The 18,144-nt window shown below is 33.1% G+C and overlaps 1 protein-coding gene across 4 annotated transcripts in view; it reads right to left on the reverse strand.

Moving 5' to 3' along the window:
- Pus7l (pseudouridine synthase 7 like) overlaps positions 1-18,144 on the reverse strand; it is a 65,388-nt gene that overhangs the window by 11,419 nt on the left and 35,825 nt on the right. For 2 of the 4 annotated variants that reach the window (XM_076852775.1, XM_076852779.1), the window contains exons 8-9: positions 13,160-13,213; positions 12,014-12,334 (exon numbers count right to left, since the gene is read on the reverse strand). In XM_076852775.1, the coding sequence (XP_076708890.1) occupies positions 12,014-12,334; positions 13,160-13,213 (375 nt within the window). Of the gene's footprint in view, positions 1-11,799; positions 11,855-12,013; positions 12,335-13,159; positions 13,214-18,144 lie in introns of those variants that run through there. The other 2 variants (XM_076852776.1, XM_076852778.1) reach the window with 2 other exon arrangements.

Genomic DNA, 18,144 nt, shown 5'->3' on the forward strand with positions numbered 1-18,144 from the left:
AAAACCTGTACTCCAATAAAATAGAAAATATTGAAGGCATAGACAAATTTCTAGTCATATAATTCGCCCAAATTAAATCAGGATGATATATACAATTTAAACAGATCAGTTTTAAGTGATACAAAATAGCAGATGCCATCAAAAATCTACCAACCAAGAAAAGCCCAGGACTAGATGGATACACAGCTGAGTTCTACAAGACCTTTAAAGAAAACTAAGATCAATACTCTCCAATTTATTTCAGGAAATACAAAAAGAGGCAGCACTTCCAAACTCATTCTATGAGGCAAATATCATTCTGATTCCAAAACCAGGCAAAGACACATCAAAAAAAGAAAACTTCAGACCAATATCTCTAATGAACATAGATACAAAAATCTTAATAAAATTCTGGCAAATCGAATACAAAAACTTATCAAAAAGATCGTGCACCATGATCAAGTGGCTTTCATCACAGGAATGCAAGGTTCGTTCAACATATGAAAATCAATAAATGTAATTCATCACATCAATAAACTTAAAGATAAGAATCATATGATCATCTCAATAGATGCAGAAAAAGCACTTGACAAAATACAGCACCCCTTTATGTTCAAAACACTAGAAAAACTAGAGATAACAGGAACATATCTCAACATCATAAAGGCTATCTATGCTAAGCCCCAGGCCAACATCATTCTAAATGGAGAAAATTTGAAAGCATTCCCTCTAAAAACTGGAACAAGACAGGGATGCCCTCTTTCACCACTTCTATTTAACATAGTTCTTGAAACACTGGCCAGAGCAATTAGACAGACGAAAGAAATTAAAGGGATGCATATAGAAAAAGAAGAACTCAAATTGGCACTATTTGCTGATGATATGATTCTATACCTAGAAGTCCCTAAAAGTTCTACCAGAAAACTTCTAGAACTAGTAAATGAATTCAGCAAAGTAGCAGGATATAAAATCAACACCCATAAATCAAAGGCATTTCTGTATATGAGTGACAAATCCTCAGAAAGGGAAATGAAAAAAAGTACCCCATTTATAATAGCCTCAAAACAAATAAAATACTTGTGAATCAACTTAGGTGAAAGATCTATATAACGAAAATTACAGAACCCTAAAGAAAGAAATCAAAGACCTTAGAAGATGGAAAGATCTACCTTGCTCTTGGATAGGCAGAATTAATATTATCAAAATGACCAAACTACCAAAAGCACTATACAGATTTAATGCAATTCCGATCAAAATCCCAATGACATTCCTTATAAAAATAGAAAAAGTAGTCATGAAATTCATCTGGAAAAGTAAGAGACCCAGAATAGATAAAGCAATTCTTAGCAGGAAGAGTGAAGCAGATGGCATCACTATACCAGACCTTAACCTATAATACAGAGCAATAGTAACAAAAACAGCATGGTATTGGCACCAAAACAGACTGGTAGACCAATGGTACAGAACAGAGGACACAGAGACTAACCCACAAAACTACAATTATCTTATATTAGACAAAGGTGCCAAGAACATGCATTGGAGAAAAAAATAGCCTCTTCAACAATTGGTGCTGGGAAACTGGAAATCCATATATAACAAAATGAAATTAAACCCCTATCTCTCACCATGCACAAAACTCAACTCAAAATGGATCAAGGACTTAGGAATACAACCAGAGACCCTGAGTCTAACAGAAGAAAAAGTAGGCCCTAATCTCCATCATGTGTGATTAGGCCCCAATTCCCTTAATAAGACCCCTATAGCACAAGAATTAAAACTAAGAATCAATAAATGGGATGGACTCAAATTGAAAGTTTCTTCTCAACAAAAGAAACAATCTGTGAGGTGAAAAGAGAGCCTACATCTTGGGAGCAAATCTTTACCCCTCACACATCAGATACAGCACTAATCACTAGGTCATATAAAGAATTCAAAAAACTAGACACCAAAAAAACAAAAACCCAATCAAAAATGTGGATGTGTAACCAATGTGATTCTGCAACCTGTATTTGGGGTAAAAATGGGAGTTCATAACCCACTTGAATCTAATGTATGAAATATGATATGTCAAGAGCTTTGTAATATTTTGAACAACCAATAAAAAAAAAGGAAAAAATAAATAAATAAATAAATAAATGGGCCAAGGACCTGAAGAGACACTTCTCAGAAGATGATATACAATCAGTCAACAAACACATGAAAAAATGTTCATCATCACTAGCAATTAGAGAAATGCAAATCAAAACCACTCTAAGATTTCATCTCACTCCAGTCAGAATGGCAGTTATTATGCATACAAACAACAATAACTGCTGGCAAGGATGTGGGGGAAAAGGTACACTCATATACTGCTGGTAGGACTGCAAACTGATGCAGCTAATATGGAAAGAAGTATGGAGATTTCTTCGAAAATTGGGAATGGAAGCACCATTTGACCCAGCTATCCCTCTTCTCCGTCTATACCCAAAGGACTTAAAAACAGCATACTACAGGGACACAGCCACATCAATGTTTATAGCAGCACAATTCACAATAGATAAATTGTGGAACCAACCCTGATGCCCTTCAATAGATGAATGGATAAAAAAAATGTGGCATATATACACAATGGAATATTACTCAGCAATAAAAGAGAATAAAATCATGGCATTTGCAGGTAAATGGATGGAGTTTGAGAACATAATGCTAAGTGAAGTTAGCCAATCCCAAAAAAAACAAATGCCGAATGTTTTCTTTGATATAAGGAGGCTGATTCATAGTGAGATAGGGAGAGACATTATGAGAGGAATAGACAAACTCTAAAGAGGGCAGAAGGTGGGAGGGGAAGGAAGGGGTCATAGGGTATTTAATGATGGTTAAATGTGATGAACATTATTATCCAAAGTACATGTATAAAGACATGAATTGGTGTGAATATACTATGTATACAACCAGAGATATGGAAAATTGTGCTTTATATATGTAACATGTATTGTAATGCATTCTGCTGTTATATATAAATAAAAAAATTCTGCCTATCAAAGAACATGAGAAGTCTTTCTTTTATCTAATGTCTTCTTTAACTTTTCTTTAGTGTTCTATCATTTTCATTGTAGAGTTTCTTCACCAGCTTTGTTAATTTCCCAGTTTCCAGGTTTTTTGTTTTGTTTTGTTTTGTTTAGGTTATTGTGAATGAGATAGCTTTCCTCATTTCTTTTTCAGCAGATTCATTATAGGAGAATAGGAAAGCAATTGATTGATGTATGCTGATCTTATATCCTGAAACTTTATTGAATTCGTTTGTCAACTCTACAAGCCTTCTGGTGAAGTTTTCTCCATCTTCTAAATACAGGATCATGTCATTAGCAGAGATAAGTTGACCTCTTCTTTTCCTATTTGTGAATCCTTTTAATTTCCCTTTCTTGCCTGATTGCTCTGGCTAAAGTTTCAAGGACTATGTTGAATAGGAGTGGTGAGTGTGGGTATCCTTGTCAAGATCCCTTTACACACTCACAGAGCATTTTCTGACAGTTATGTGTACAATGTTTACTGTATTAGAAATTGAAACTGAGAGATGTTTTAGATATTAATTCATTTAAAATTATAATAATAAACCTACCACCCACTAGAATACATTACATAGTCAGTAAAAATAAAAACTTCTAATTAAATTTAGTTAGAAGCATAGATTTGTTTTACATTTTTTTTTTAAAAATCACTTTAATACCAGGACCAATAAAAGACAATTGGATTTCCCCATATACTTCTGCACTGAATCTACTGTGGTATCACATAACTTTCAGCTTTTGGGAAAATGAGAGAAAATTAAAAAGACAAATATCAACTTAGTGGGAAATTAGTTTTGATCTCAGACTTAATGAAAAGATCCTGGGGAGGACCAAAGATCCTGTAAGCACAAATTAAGAATCAGCCCACTTATACTGACTTATTATATGGGTGCCATTTATCATATGGGTGTTGAAGGAAGAATAATGACAAAGTTCCTAAATACCAGTGATTTGTATTTGAAAAGTGAGATATTCAAGATGCTTTCTGAAGGAGTCCCTGTGGTGCTTTTTTGAATGGGACAGCATTTAGGCTAAAGCTGTTTCTCTCTGGCATATGCTTTTGGTTTTAAGAATCTCTTGACTTTTTCAAACCTCTAAACAAAATTAATCACTCCCCAGAGGCACTGATTACTGAATTAAATGGGTTAAAGTTAACAGCATAACTTTATTCAGGAAAATCAGATAAAAATTATTCCCAGTGTAATGTCTCTCTTAAGATAACACAGTAAACAAAATAACAAGTTACAAAAGTTGCAGTTAAAAAAAATACCAATTCATTTACAAAATATTTTGAATGATGGTTATATTATGTATACAACCAGAGATATGAAAAATTGTGCTCTATATATGTAATAAGTATTGTAATGCATTCTGGTTTCTAATTGGCAAATGTATTGAATATATTTAATGTGTACAGTATGATGCTTTGAAATATATATACAATGTGGAATGGCTAAATTAGCATATGCATTACCTCATTTTAGTGTGTGTGGTGAGAACAATTAAAATCTAGTCTCAGCAATTTTCAAGTGTACAATACATTGTTGCTAACTATAGTCACCATGTTGTACAATAGGTTTTTGAACTTGTTTCTCATGTCCAACTGAAATTTTGTATTCCTTGACCAACATCCCCTGAACCCTCCATCCTTTTTCAGTTTCTAATAACCACTATCCTACTCTCAACTTGTATGAGATCAACTTTTTTGGATTCCACATATGAGTGAGATCATGGCAGTACTTGTCTTTCTATGTTTAGCTTATTTCACTTAACATAATGTCCTCTAGAACCATCAATGTCTTCACAAATAACAAAACATTCTTCTTTTTAAAGGCACAATTGTATTCTACTGTATATACATAGCATATTTTCTTATCTGTTCATCTGCTGATGGACACTTACATCTTAGCTATTATAAATCCCTTAGCTATTATAAATATTTAGCTATTATAAATAGTGCTGCAATGAATGAGGGAATTCAGTTATCATTCTGACATGCTGATTTCATTTTCTTTGCAAATGCACCAATTGTGGGATTGCTGAATTATATGGTAGTATTTGTGTGTGTGTGTGTGTGTGTGTGTGTAAACTCCATGCTATTTTTCATAATGGTTAAACTAATTTACATTCCCATCAACAATGTATAAGGGTTCTCTTTCTCCAGGTCTTCTCAAACACTTGTTATCTTTCATTTTTTATGATAGCCATCCTAAAAGGTGTGAAGTCATATTTCATTGTAATATTTATGTTCTGATGATCAGGATGTTAAATGTTTTCTGATAAGCTCATTGACCATTTGTTTTCTTTTAAGAAATGTTAATTAGAGCCCGTTGTCCACTTTGGAGAGGTGCTGGGGATTGAAGAGAAGCTATATCACCAGTCCTTTTTTAAATTATATTATTATTTTATTTTGAGACAGGATCTTGCTAAATTTCTGAGGCAGGTGTTGAATCTGCAATCTTCCTGCCTTAGCCACTTGAGTCACTGGGATTATAGGAGTGCATCACTGTACCTGGCCTTTGCCTATTTTAAAATTTAATTATTTTATTTCTTGTTATGGGGTTGAGCTTTTATATATTTTAAATATTAATCCCCTATTAGATGTATAGTTTGCAAATACTTTTTTCTATTCCATAAGCAAAAATTTCATTATGTTTTCTTCCTTTACTGTGTTCAGAAGTTATCTCAAAGACTATTATGCCCTAAAATGCTTAAAATGCAAGCCCAATATGTGTTTGTCTGTGAACTTTAAAGAATATTTTAAAAGCATGTATTTATGTAACCACATCCAGGTTGCATGACAGTCTGAAAATAAAAATTTACACTCCAAGCTCATACTAAAATAGAGATGCCAAAATCCTAAACAATATATTAACAAATAATATTATAACAAGACAGAAATAAAGATATGTATGATTCCATTCACACAAAGTTTAAAAATGGGCTAACCTATATAATTTTATATGTAAATGAATATAGAGGTAGTGAAGCTATAAAGAAAAGGAAGAAAGTTATGATTAAAGTTGGAATAAAGACAACTTCAGTGGGTGGGGAATTGTTAGTAGGGAGGATTTATGAAGAATTTCTTGAATGCCAACAATGTTATATTAGACCTGTGACCTCATAAAATAAGTTGGGGACTGTTCCACATTTTTCTAATCTATAGAAGAGTTTGTATAGATTTGAATTCATCACTTTTGAATATTTAGTAGAACCAGTCATTAAAGTCATCCAGGCTTAAATTTTTCTATACAGAAAAATGTTAGGAAACTGGTTCATTTAATGGTTGTTAGGATTATTCAATTGTAGTATATTTCGGTGACATAATATCATTAAATTACATTTTTAATGAGTTTTCCATTTTATCTAAATTTTGGCATAAAATTTCTTATCACATCCTGTCTACATGTGCTACTTTGAGGGGTTTTGACTTTTATTCCATTAATACTGAAACATTATGTAGCCTAAAAATAATGACAAGATCAGATTTTCTACTTTTAGAAAAATTACTGACATTAGTATAGAAGATAGACTGGCTAGAATAAAGAATAAAGACCACCCAGTTAGATATTTAGCACAATAATCTAAAGGAAAGAAGATATGAACATAGAAAATAGAGTCATCAAAAGCTTCACTATGAAATTCAAAGAGAATGCTCTTTGAACTCAGAATAAGTGTTCCCCTATGTGAAAACTGCATTATTGTTTACATAGCATAAAAATGTAATTAAAATTAGTTTCCTCTTGAAAATCATGTGCAAAAAAAATCCATTTTATTATAACCTAAGGGGAATTATAACAGTTTTAATAGAATCTTCACCTTCCCTTTTTAGAAAAGAACACTAGTCTTTTATGACCGGGGGTTGGGGTGGAAACAATCAGTTAAGGTTAAACCCTATTGTAGTAAAAAATTCAGAATCCTGACCTAACCAGTCTAAGAAAATGTCACTAAGGCTTACTGCAAAAAGGGTGGCTTAGTATAAAAGCATAAAGAATTGAGTTCCTATCCCCTTCCATTCTCAACAGGATCCTGATGCCCAAACACCTTCAGCTAAGAATTGACCAGCTCATTGATCTTTTCCCTTTTAAAACAGCCAAATAGCTCTAATTTTGCCTTCATTGTTTAATTTTCCTCCTTATAACAGGGTTTTATTTCTACATTTGTGGCTGAGTCTTCTTCTTAAGATTAAGAAGACTTAAAATTAAGAAGATAGTTTAATATATCTTATAATTTTAATGTTTTCCAATGTCTACATTTAAATGATTTCATGGATATCCTGACTTCTTCCCATAATCAAAATATTTCTTTAGTAATAGAGGGTCCTGCCTCAAAGTCTCTGAGAAAATAAATTGCTTAAGAAGATTAGACTCATTTTCTTTACTTAGAGGCATTTCTGACAATCCACACTGAAATTACACAAGATTAACTCCATTAACATTATTTCCTATTCTTGAAACCAGTAGATATTTAGAAAGCAGCATTTGGACCGAATAGTTCAAAATATATTTTAAGAACATCTCAAACTTCTTAGTAATGCTAATACAAGTATCATTTAAAGATTAGAATAGGGTGCTGAGAGGACAAGCAACATATAGTGAGCCATAAAATATAAAGATGTTGCTTCTTTTTCTCTTTGTCATTTAGTCTGCATATTATATTTGCAAGTATATTTCAAATCAAATGAAAAGCTATAGAATATAACACTATTATCCCCTCAAAAATAGGGTTATTATCTTGTATTTGTCTTTCTCGCTGCAGATCATAGAGTGCCTTTAATTTAGGGTCATTCAAGTATTTGTAGACTATTATATTTGGTGCTGCTTAGTGGCCAAAAAAAAAAAAAAAAAAGTGTAAAGCAGAAGGTTTAAAAAACCAGATTAAGATAGTTCCATAGACATCAGCTCTCCCTAAGATGGATGCTACCGGAAATGTGAAAGCAAAAAAATTCCTAATATAGGCACTAAATTTTAAACTAGAGTACTAAGCTGTTATTGGCACTATTAAAAGGTATAATGCATAGATTCTCTCCCTGGCATTATTTGTTGGTATGGACTACCAGAACCACTCTGAATAAACACAATCATAATCCATCAATTCTTTTACCTTCTACTTTCTGAAACTCAAGTAGACTTCAAGGTTTTTATTTGCAGAATTAATACCCAACCATATTCTTGTTTTAAAATTAGCCAGGCACAGTGGCACACACCTGTAATCCCAGCTACTCAAGAGGCTACGGCAGGAAGATTGCAAGTTCAAAGCCAGCCTCAGCAACTTAGAAAGAGCCTGTCTCAAAATTTAAAAATTTAAAGGCCTGAGGATATGGCTTAGTGATTAAGTGTCTCTGGTACCAAAAAATTAAAATAAAATAAAATGCAAACATTTCAGAAGTTGAGAAAAAAAAATGTCCCATTTTGCTGCCTTCTGAGCATTCCTCCAATCTTTTTTCAAACCTTTCATTAATACAAAAAAACTTTGCATTTAGTTATGCAGGGTTACACTGCTCTTTTTGGTCTCTTAAAGGTTGTTTCCAGATGGAAAATGTTGGGAAACACTGGCCTAGATAGTTTGAATGAACTTCTGAATCTCCGGATTTAGAGATAGTCATTTCCACTTATTTAAAAAAAAAAAAAAAACAAAACAAAACAAACAAAAAAAAAAACTTCTGTGAAAGCTAATTTTAATGACTTTATAACAAAACACATGGATCTCAATGGAAAATCATTAAATACGAATTTTATAAGAGAGCATAGAGAAGTAATAATAACTCTAAGAACACTTGATGAAATTTACTGAGTTTTACTTGGTACCAGACACTATTCTTAGTGCTTCACAGGATTTTCTAAAATGAATTCCTATCAGTAAAAAAAAATTTTCCCCTCCTGGGGATTGAACTCAGGGGCACTCAAACCCACTGAGCCACATCCCTAGACCTATTTTCATTTTTATTTAGAGACCGGGTCTCAGTGAATTGCTTAGTGCCTCACCTTTGCTGAGGCTAGCTTTGAATTTGCGGTCCTCCTGTCTCAGCCTCCCAAGCTGCCACCGGTGGTTTTTATCAGTAAAATATTAAGATATGGTACATGTGATCATTAGTACCTCTATTCATAATTTTATTTTATTTTAATTTTTTGGTACCAGAGGTGCTTAATCACTAAGCCATATCCTCAGGCCTTTTAATTTTTTAAATTTTGATCAGAGGTACCTCTATTCATAGTATTGGAGCTCATGTCTGAATTAAAAGATTCTCAACTACACCAGTATTTCTTAAACTTTAATCATTCACATATTATCATCATAATTACTGCTATATTTTCACTGTTATTTACTGAATACCTTTCAATTGATTCTCCCTCTTTAAAATTAAATTTAGTTTTAAAGGAAATACAGTATTATCACATAGACTAGACACCAAAATTGTTTGCCATAAATACACATTAAGTGGAAAAATACATTCAATAAAACAAAGCAATCTTATTAAATTCTAGTTAGATATTGCTGGCTGCTGATATTCCTGAGCATAAGTTCCTAGATTTTTCTGCTAAAAAAAATTAAATCAGCAAGCATTACTAATATATGTAAATTAGTATCAATCAGGTTTAAACAGAAAAATTGATGAGAGGACTAAAAGAGAATTCCAACTTCCTTGCTATGCTTTTTCAACAATATTTAACTTGGACTAGGTACTACCTAAAATAACTTCCTAGGACCTATATGGTTTTGCATTTCACTACAAAACAAATCCCAAAATATTCTGCAAAATATTCCAAAATGATTTGGAAATTTCCTGAAGGATCTCTTTTATTTCTATTTTAGTTATGAATCTCAAAAGAAATCTTGTTTCAAGACACACTCCAATATGCCTATTAACTAATGGTAGGCAACATCAAGCTAGCAGAAATGAACTTATCTAAAAACTCTGTCTTCAGAAGGCAAATATTGGGTAGATGAAATAGTACTGATCTATGAAGCATAATCAAATTCAACTATATACTACCTTCTTTGACCTTAAATAGGTCAATAACACTCAGATATGTTTCTAATCCACAAAAAAGAGGGAAGGGGGATGCTACCTCCCCATAGGGAGGGTATATGGACAAAATGAGACAAACTTGCATAACAGACACTCAATATATGACAAGTGGATCAAAAGTTACATGTAACCTTTAGTTTTTTCCAACTGACAAAACATCCAGGTGTTTTTATCTTAATAAAAAGAACTCAAAATTGTTTCCCTATAATAATCTATAGAAACTATTATTCAGTTTCAAATACAACCTTGAAAACTGAAACTAAACCAAAGGTCATGCTTATGAAGATCTGAAATATCCCATAAAAAGTATAAAAACCCGGGTGACTGGTCATCAGTTAGTCCAAAGTACAATAATAATACAATTCCTAAACTGAAAAAAAAATATCAAGGCAAATATTATTGGTACATAAAAAATGATTTCCCACATGAATAATATCTAAATATATTTTACAGTGGCTTAAAATAAACTAAGTCATTCTTTCTTCCTTCAATGGCTGTATTTATTTACTAAATAAATAAATAAATAAGATAGCTAAAATTACAGTGCCATCTAGAGGCAAAGTAAATAAGGTGGCAAATTTTATTCCTTTCATACTCCACATTTACAAGAATGTTTTCTCTGATATAAGGAGGTTGATTCATAGTGGGGGAGGGAGAGGGAACATGGGACGAATAGACCAAATCTAGATAGGGCAGAGGGGTGAGAGGGAAGGGAAGGCGCATGGGGCTAGAAATGATGGTGGAATGTGATGAACATTATTATACAAAGTGTATGTATGAAGATACTAATTGGTGTGAATATACTTTGTAAACAACCAGAGATATGAAAAATTGTGCTCTATATGTGTAATAAGAATTGTGAATGTATTCCACTGTCATATATAAATAAAATAATTTTAAAAAAGAATGATTCATGATGTAAGACATTATGAATGTAAGATTCATGATGTAAGACATTAAGTTTTTGAAATGGGCAAAATGCTTTCTTCTTTTAGCAACAGAAAAAGTAAAAATAATCCTCTTACTTATCACTTATGAAGATGACATTGTCTTGATTCTCAAAAAAGAATCAAATTCACTGGTAATTTATCAGAGCTGGATCTAAGTAGAGATCTGACTCTAAAGTCTGTATTTTAGAAAATAACCCCAAAAGCTAGGGGTCAATATATGTGGGGATATAAAAATTATATGAAAATATTTATTTCAAGTTTTATCAATTATTTGTTTCATAAAGGGGTAATAAATAACCTGGGATAGCTATTATAAAGAAGCATAACAATATTTTCCTCATATGTAATTATAAACAATAATTTCAAAAACAGAAAAGGATGATATTTAAAAATATATATTTTTAGTTGTAGATGAATACAATACTTTTTATTTTATTTATTTATATGTGGTGCTGAGGATTGAACCCAGGGCCTCATACGTGCTAGGCAAGTGCTCTACCACTGAGCTACAACCCCAGCCCATGATGACATTATTAATTAGCAAAATGCTACATCTGTTTCTCTCCAAACATAAATGATTTCAATGCAATCTAGTTTAACCTGTGTTCTAAGCAAGGAGCTAGAGGATATGAATACTATTTCACAATTTTTATCTTACGTGTTAGCTTACAGCAATATATGGTATTAATACAATTGGCACCTTTATGACATAGAATAAAGTTCACTGAAGCATGATAAAATAGAAACAACATAGGCTTTCACACAGACCTTAAATTCAGACCCTGACACTTACTTGCTATATGTCCCCTGGAACTTTAAAGCATCAAATTCCCCAACTTCTCAGGATGCTGTGAAAAATCAAAGGAGACAACCATTACGAAGCTCCTAACATATGGTAGACAGTCACGAATTTTTAGCTACCTTTCCTTCAATGACTGGCACACACACAATTATATCAAAGGTATCAGTTTTGTTTTGTTTTGTTTTTTTATTTAAGGGTATAAGTTTTAAATGTCATACTTCATTACTTCCCTCAGACAAACTGTGGCATAACATGAAGCATCAAGATTAAAAGAGACCAAAAGAGATAAAGTTGATTCATCGATGTGGGAACCTTCCATTTTGACATCATGATCTCCCATTAGTTGGTATGAGAGATTATGGGCATGTTTCAAAATCTGTCTATAGCATCCTGGTACGTTCAGTTTCAGAGTAGGTACTTTAAACCTACATGTCTGTAGTCCATCTCTGCTAAGTGTTTCCTGGTACCATTGCCCTACTTGATTCTTTGGGTACTGAATATTGTATCCAAGTACAGGAAGAACCACCTGTGAATGGGAAAAAAAAATACATGAAACAGCCTTCAGAAAGATGTATGTATGATCATATTTTACTTTTATGACTGGGACCTACATCTGTAAAAACAGTTCAAGATGTGGTGTGTGTGTGTGTGTGTGTGTGTGTATAAATACGCACACTATAATAGTCAGCCAACAACATGCTTTGGACACTAAACACAATATTTTTAATGCCACCAGGTAAAGAAAAAAGCAAACTTTTTTGTGAGTCCCAAATAAAGGACTCACAATAACTAAGGTGATTCCATTTACCAAGATGTGATTCTATTTATATGACATTCTTTCAAAAGCAATACCATTTGACAGAAAATAAATAAGTGGTTGCCAGGGGTTGCAGATAGAAGTGGAGGTTAACTATAAAAGTACATGGGGGCCGGCTGCGGTGGCATATGCCTGTAAACCCAGTGGCTCTGGAGGCTGAGGCAGGAGGATCTTGAGTTCAAAGCCGGCACAGCAACTCAGTGAGACTGAATCTCTAAATAAAATACAAATAAGGGCTGGAGATGTGTCAGTGGGTAAGCACCCCTGGGTTCAATCCCAATGCCAAAAAAAAGTACATAGGAAAATTTGGGTAAGAGATGAAACTATTCTTTATATTGATTTTTATGACAGTCACATGACTTTATATGCTTATAAAACATGTAGAACTGTAAAGTGAACTTATACATAAATTATAACCTAATTTAAAAGTTTTTTTAAATTTCTCTAAAGCAGGGGGAACTGGTCAACATTCTGTCTTTAGGGAACAAGGTTTACAGTTAGATTTTAGTGACCGTGTTTTTTAAGCAAGTTTACCTGGTGTATTGTATATGTGTTAGCTGATTCCTCTTCTTCTGTCACCAGATGAACCTATTTAAAATATTTATATATATGAATAACTCTCAAATGTTAAAATTACCTCAAATTTCTCTAACTATTGCATATAATTTGATTCCTATACTGAATATGCAAACAAACAAGATCTTTTCATAATTTGTCTCTGGAGACATAGACTACATAAAAACTAGAATATTTCTTCCTGCTTTAACTATTAATAACTAAAGTTGGAAAACAAGGAGAATGGTGGGTTAATCTGAACCAACAATCTTTTCCTGATTTATAAGTTGTTCTTTATTATGGTGAATCAAAACTCTGTTTCTGTAAAACAAACCCCTCTAATGCCACCAACCTCTGTCCCCAACAAATATCATAATACTCTATGCTGGTGTGGTGTTTGTCAACATTTGTTTCATAGAATAGTAATAAGTGTCACAGAGAGGAGGAAAAAAAAGATGTACATGATGAATTCAGTTTGAAAATTATTGCTATCAACACTTAATATATAATATATAGCATATAATATAGTGTCTACATCCCAAGTCTACTTACCCACTGAGCCACATTCCAAGCCCTTTTTTGCATTTTATTTAGATACAGAGTCTCACTGAATTGCTTAGTGCCTCGCTAAGTTGCTAAGGCTGGCTTTGAATTTGTGATCCTCCTATACAATTCTGATTTCTCTTCTATATAAAAGCTCAAGTATAAAGGCAGCTATCATCTTGGATTTAAAGCATTTTGATATTTCCAAAATATCAGATTAAAAGGATTAAAAGCATTCTGATATTTCTAGAGCAGACATCATATAATATGCTACCTACAACCCAAGTTTACTTGCTTTCCCCTCAATTTTTCCTACTCATCAGAAATTTCCCTCCTCTTTTCTCATTTTAGGTTTTTTTGTTAAATTATTGGTAAACAGCCCCTTTTAACAACACTCAGAAATGATATAAAGTTCTAATGCTGAGATGTGATCTGACCAAAATACAAAGGGTAGACAAATGACATAGGACTATGATCTTTCTTGAATCAAAACTTCTAGCTTTTGGTCTTCCATAGATTCATACACATAAGTATAATCTGTATTCCACAGATCCATAGGCATATTAAATAACAAAACAGATACACTTGTTAATCTAGTAACCCATCAAAAGAGGAAATGAGATTAGTCCCCTATAGTTTTTAATTACAGATGTATAATATTGTACGCCCAATTATGCCATTTTTAGCAATCTTGTTCCTTTTCATCTTCATATTTTAAAGTTTACCTCCTGTCATGCCTTTTTTCTTAAAGAGAGAGAGAGAATTTTTTATATATATTTATTTTTTAGTTTTCGGCGGACACAACATCTTTGTTTGTATGCGGTGCTGAGGATCGAACCCAGGCCGTACACATGCCAGGTGAGCGCGCTACCACTTGAGCCTCATCCCCAGCCCCCTGTCATGCCTTTTCTTCTGTCAGTGGTAATAAAATAATCAATAAGATTTAAAATATATAGTCTCTTTTTTCTGTTAGCAAAAGGAAATTCTGCAATTTTTCCAGCTCCAAAAAGAAGAATAGATACAATTCTGATCACAAAACTATCCTTGCAAATGTTATTTTGAATTAAAAAAGAATGATTAAGTAGATAGCTTTCTCAAGTTTTTTTAATTTCTGATTTTTAATTATTTTTCTGATTTTTAATTATTTATCAGAAGATCACTCGCATATCTTTGCCCACATGATGTAACTACAAAACCTATAAAACTGCTAAATTTCTTTTTCCACAGTTTGAGAGTCTGTTTCAATCAAATAGCCATTCTTAGTAATAAGTGCTGTCCCCTGGTGATCACTTTCTTACCTAAATATTTATAAACCATCCATTTAATGAAACAGTGAAGCACACATCTGTTGTCTGGCATGTACAACCTTTACTTCCACTTTTCTGTACTAGCACCCTCATTTTCCAGGGGATCTTCTCCCAATTCTCAGATACACATTAGGTGGCATTGTCCCAGGAACATAGACTTAGTCAGATATTCCAGTCTATATTAATTTGTTTGGTATGGACACGTAACCCAGGCCAGGCCATTCCTAGCCACTAAGATTCAATTCCATGGCTCCTGTACACATTGTTGGAAAAGAAAAGCCTCTTTCCTGCAGGAAAATGAATAGAGTTACGAGAAGTAAGCCTAGAGTTTCTAATAACTATCTTGCCATTAAAAATATATGCCAGGAAGAAAAGACATATTATTTAGAACACTGCTTAAGTCCCTGGATGTAGCTGCATCTGAATCAATCATAACTTTCAGTCATAAGGATGAATAAGTTCCTGGTGATTTTTCCTTAAATTAGTTTTACTTGAAACTAAAACACACATCTAGAATTTGTCATTAACTTAAATAATGCTTCCTTCATACAGAGTTCAGATCTATCTTTCCTTAATTTTTGAAAAATCAGGCCCCAAAATCTAGTTCTTGATGCTGGCCTCTTTTTTATCTTCATGTAGTAGAGACCAATCTGGGTTAGGAGTCAAGAAGCAGAGTCTTTCTAGTTCTGTTACTTGTGTGACTCTGGATCTAAATTCTTATCTATAAAAAACAGTCTCACAGGTAATCCCAGTGGCTCAGAAAGCTGAGGCTGGAGGATCGTGAGTTAAAAGCCAGCCTCAGCAATTTAGCAAGGTCCTAAGTAACTCTGTGAGTTAATGTCTCTAAATTAAAAAAAAAAAAAAAGAGAGATGGGAATGTGCCTCAGTGGTTAAGCACTCCTGGGTTCAATCCCTAGTACCCTCCCCCCACACACAAAAAATAGTCTCTAACAGGGATGAGGTGGGAGGAAAAGGGAGAGAGATGGGAAATTGCATGGAAATGGAAGGAGACCCTCAGGGTTATACAAAATTACATACAAGAGGAAGTGAGGGGTAAGGGAAAAAAAAAACAAGGGGGAGAAATGAATTACAGTAGATGGGGTAGAGAGAAAAGAGGGGAGGGGAGTGGAGGGGAGGGGAGGGGAGGGGGGATAGCAGAGGATAGGAAAGGCAGCAGAATACAACAGACACTAGTATGGCAATATGTAAATCAGTGGATGTGTAACCGATGTGATTCTGCAATCTGTATACGGGGTAAAAATGGGAGTTCATAACCCACTTGAATCAAAGTGTGAAATATGATATATCAAGAACTATGTAATGTTTTGAACAACCAACAATAAAAATTAAAAAAAAAATAAAATAAATAAAATAAAAGTAAACAGATCACTCACATTAAAAAAAAAAAGTCTTTTTCTTCTTTAAAATTCAATTGCTCATATGATGTAATATATAAGCACTGCTCAAATCCTTTAAAACTTATTTGGGAGACTGACTTAAGATAATGCTGGAAAACAATCATTTATTCCTTTTTTATTACAATATTATAAAATAAATTTTTGCACATAATTTATTGAATCTAGTTTCATAATTTAGTTAAAACCCACAGAGATAAAATACTACTTGAACAGAGAAAAAAATGAAAGGATCAACTTTTATGATATAAATAGTTATAATTTCATTAATGTAAATGTCATTAAAAAATTGTTAATCTAACCACTATGGAAAACAATATGGAGATTCCTCAGAAAACTTGAACTGGAACCATTTGACCCAGTTACCCCACTCCTCAGTTTATACCCAAAGGACTTAAAATTAGCATACTACAGTGACACAGCCACATAAATGTTTATAGCAGCTCAATTCACAATAGCTAAGTTATGAAACCAAGTTAGATGCTCTCCAACAGATGAATGGATAAAGAAAATGTGGTACACAATGGAATATTACTCAGCTCTAAAGAAAAATGAAATATGGCATTTGCAAGTAAATGGATGGAGCTAGAGAAAAATCATGCTAAGTGAAATAAGCCAATCCCCCAAAACCAAAGGCTTATAAAATGTTCTCTCTGACAAGTGCATGCTTATTCATAATTGGGATGGGGGTAGAAGAGAATGAAGGAACTTTAGATTGTGTAGAGGGAGTGAGGTGTGGGGAGGGGATGTAGGAATGGGAAGTATGGTGGAATGAGATGGACATTATTACCCTATATACATGTATGATTACACTACTGGTGTGACTCTGCACCATATACAGCCAGAGGAATGAGAAGTTGTGCTCCAGTTGTATACAATGTGTCAAAAATGCATTCTACTGTCATGTATAACTAATTAGAACAAATTAAAAAAAATTTTTTAAATGTTGCTCTGAAATAAAAAACATTGTTAAGAGGAAAAAAGGCAGTTATGAAACCATATTTACATAAAATCACATTTATAGAAAAGAAACCTAATATTACATATTCTGTGTATCATGATTACAAAACTTATTTTTCTTTTGACATTTTAAGTTTTGTGCTTCTAAGCCTTGCCTTTTCTTTTCTCAATGTTAACTAATGGAATAAAACCCCACTTTCTGTGGATATTTATGTAAAAGCATGGAGAAAAATCTAGAAAGTCAAATGCCGATCAACAGAGGTTGATTTTCCAGAGACAAGGAGGGAATCAAATTAGGGTAGCTAAAGGAATGAAGCCCCAACTGCTATGTTTTGACTTTAATTTTTCTCGTTTTGTGCATTGCCCATGTAATTTTTTTTAAGTCAGTTCTTTAAAGGAAGTTTTAAATGGCACCATGCACCATTCTCACTCCATACCACTTACTATTTTTATTTTTCCATTTTCTTTTTTTAAATATTTATTTAGTTGTAGATGAACACACAGTATCTTTATTCATTTTTATGTGGTGCTGGGGATTGAACCCAGTGCCTCACACATGCGAGGCAAGCACTTTACCTGAGCCACATCCTCGACCCCAATATTTTTCCATTTTCTAACTTGTTAATCCTCAACTGACAGAGAATAGAAGCAGATGATCAAGACTAAGTAAAAATAAATATAAAGTATGCTTAGTTTGAAAGTGTTTCCAAAATCAGAGGTTCTGAAAATTAATGTCCCT

This window comes from Callospermophilus lateralis, chromosome 4 (assembly GCF_048772815.1).
Source record: "Callospermophilus lateralis isolate mCalLat2 chromosome 4, mCalLat2.hap1, whole genome shotgun sequence".
In the NCBI taxonomy this organism is placed as follows: Eukaryota; Metazoa; Chordata; class Mammalia; order Rodentia; family Sciuridae; genus Callospermophilus; species Callospermophilus lateralis.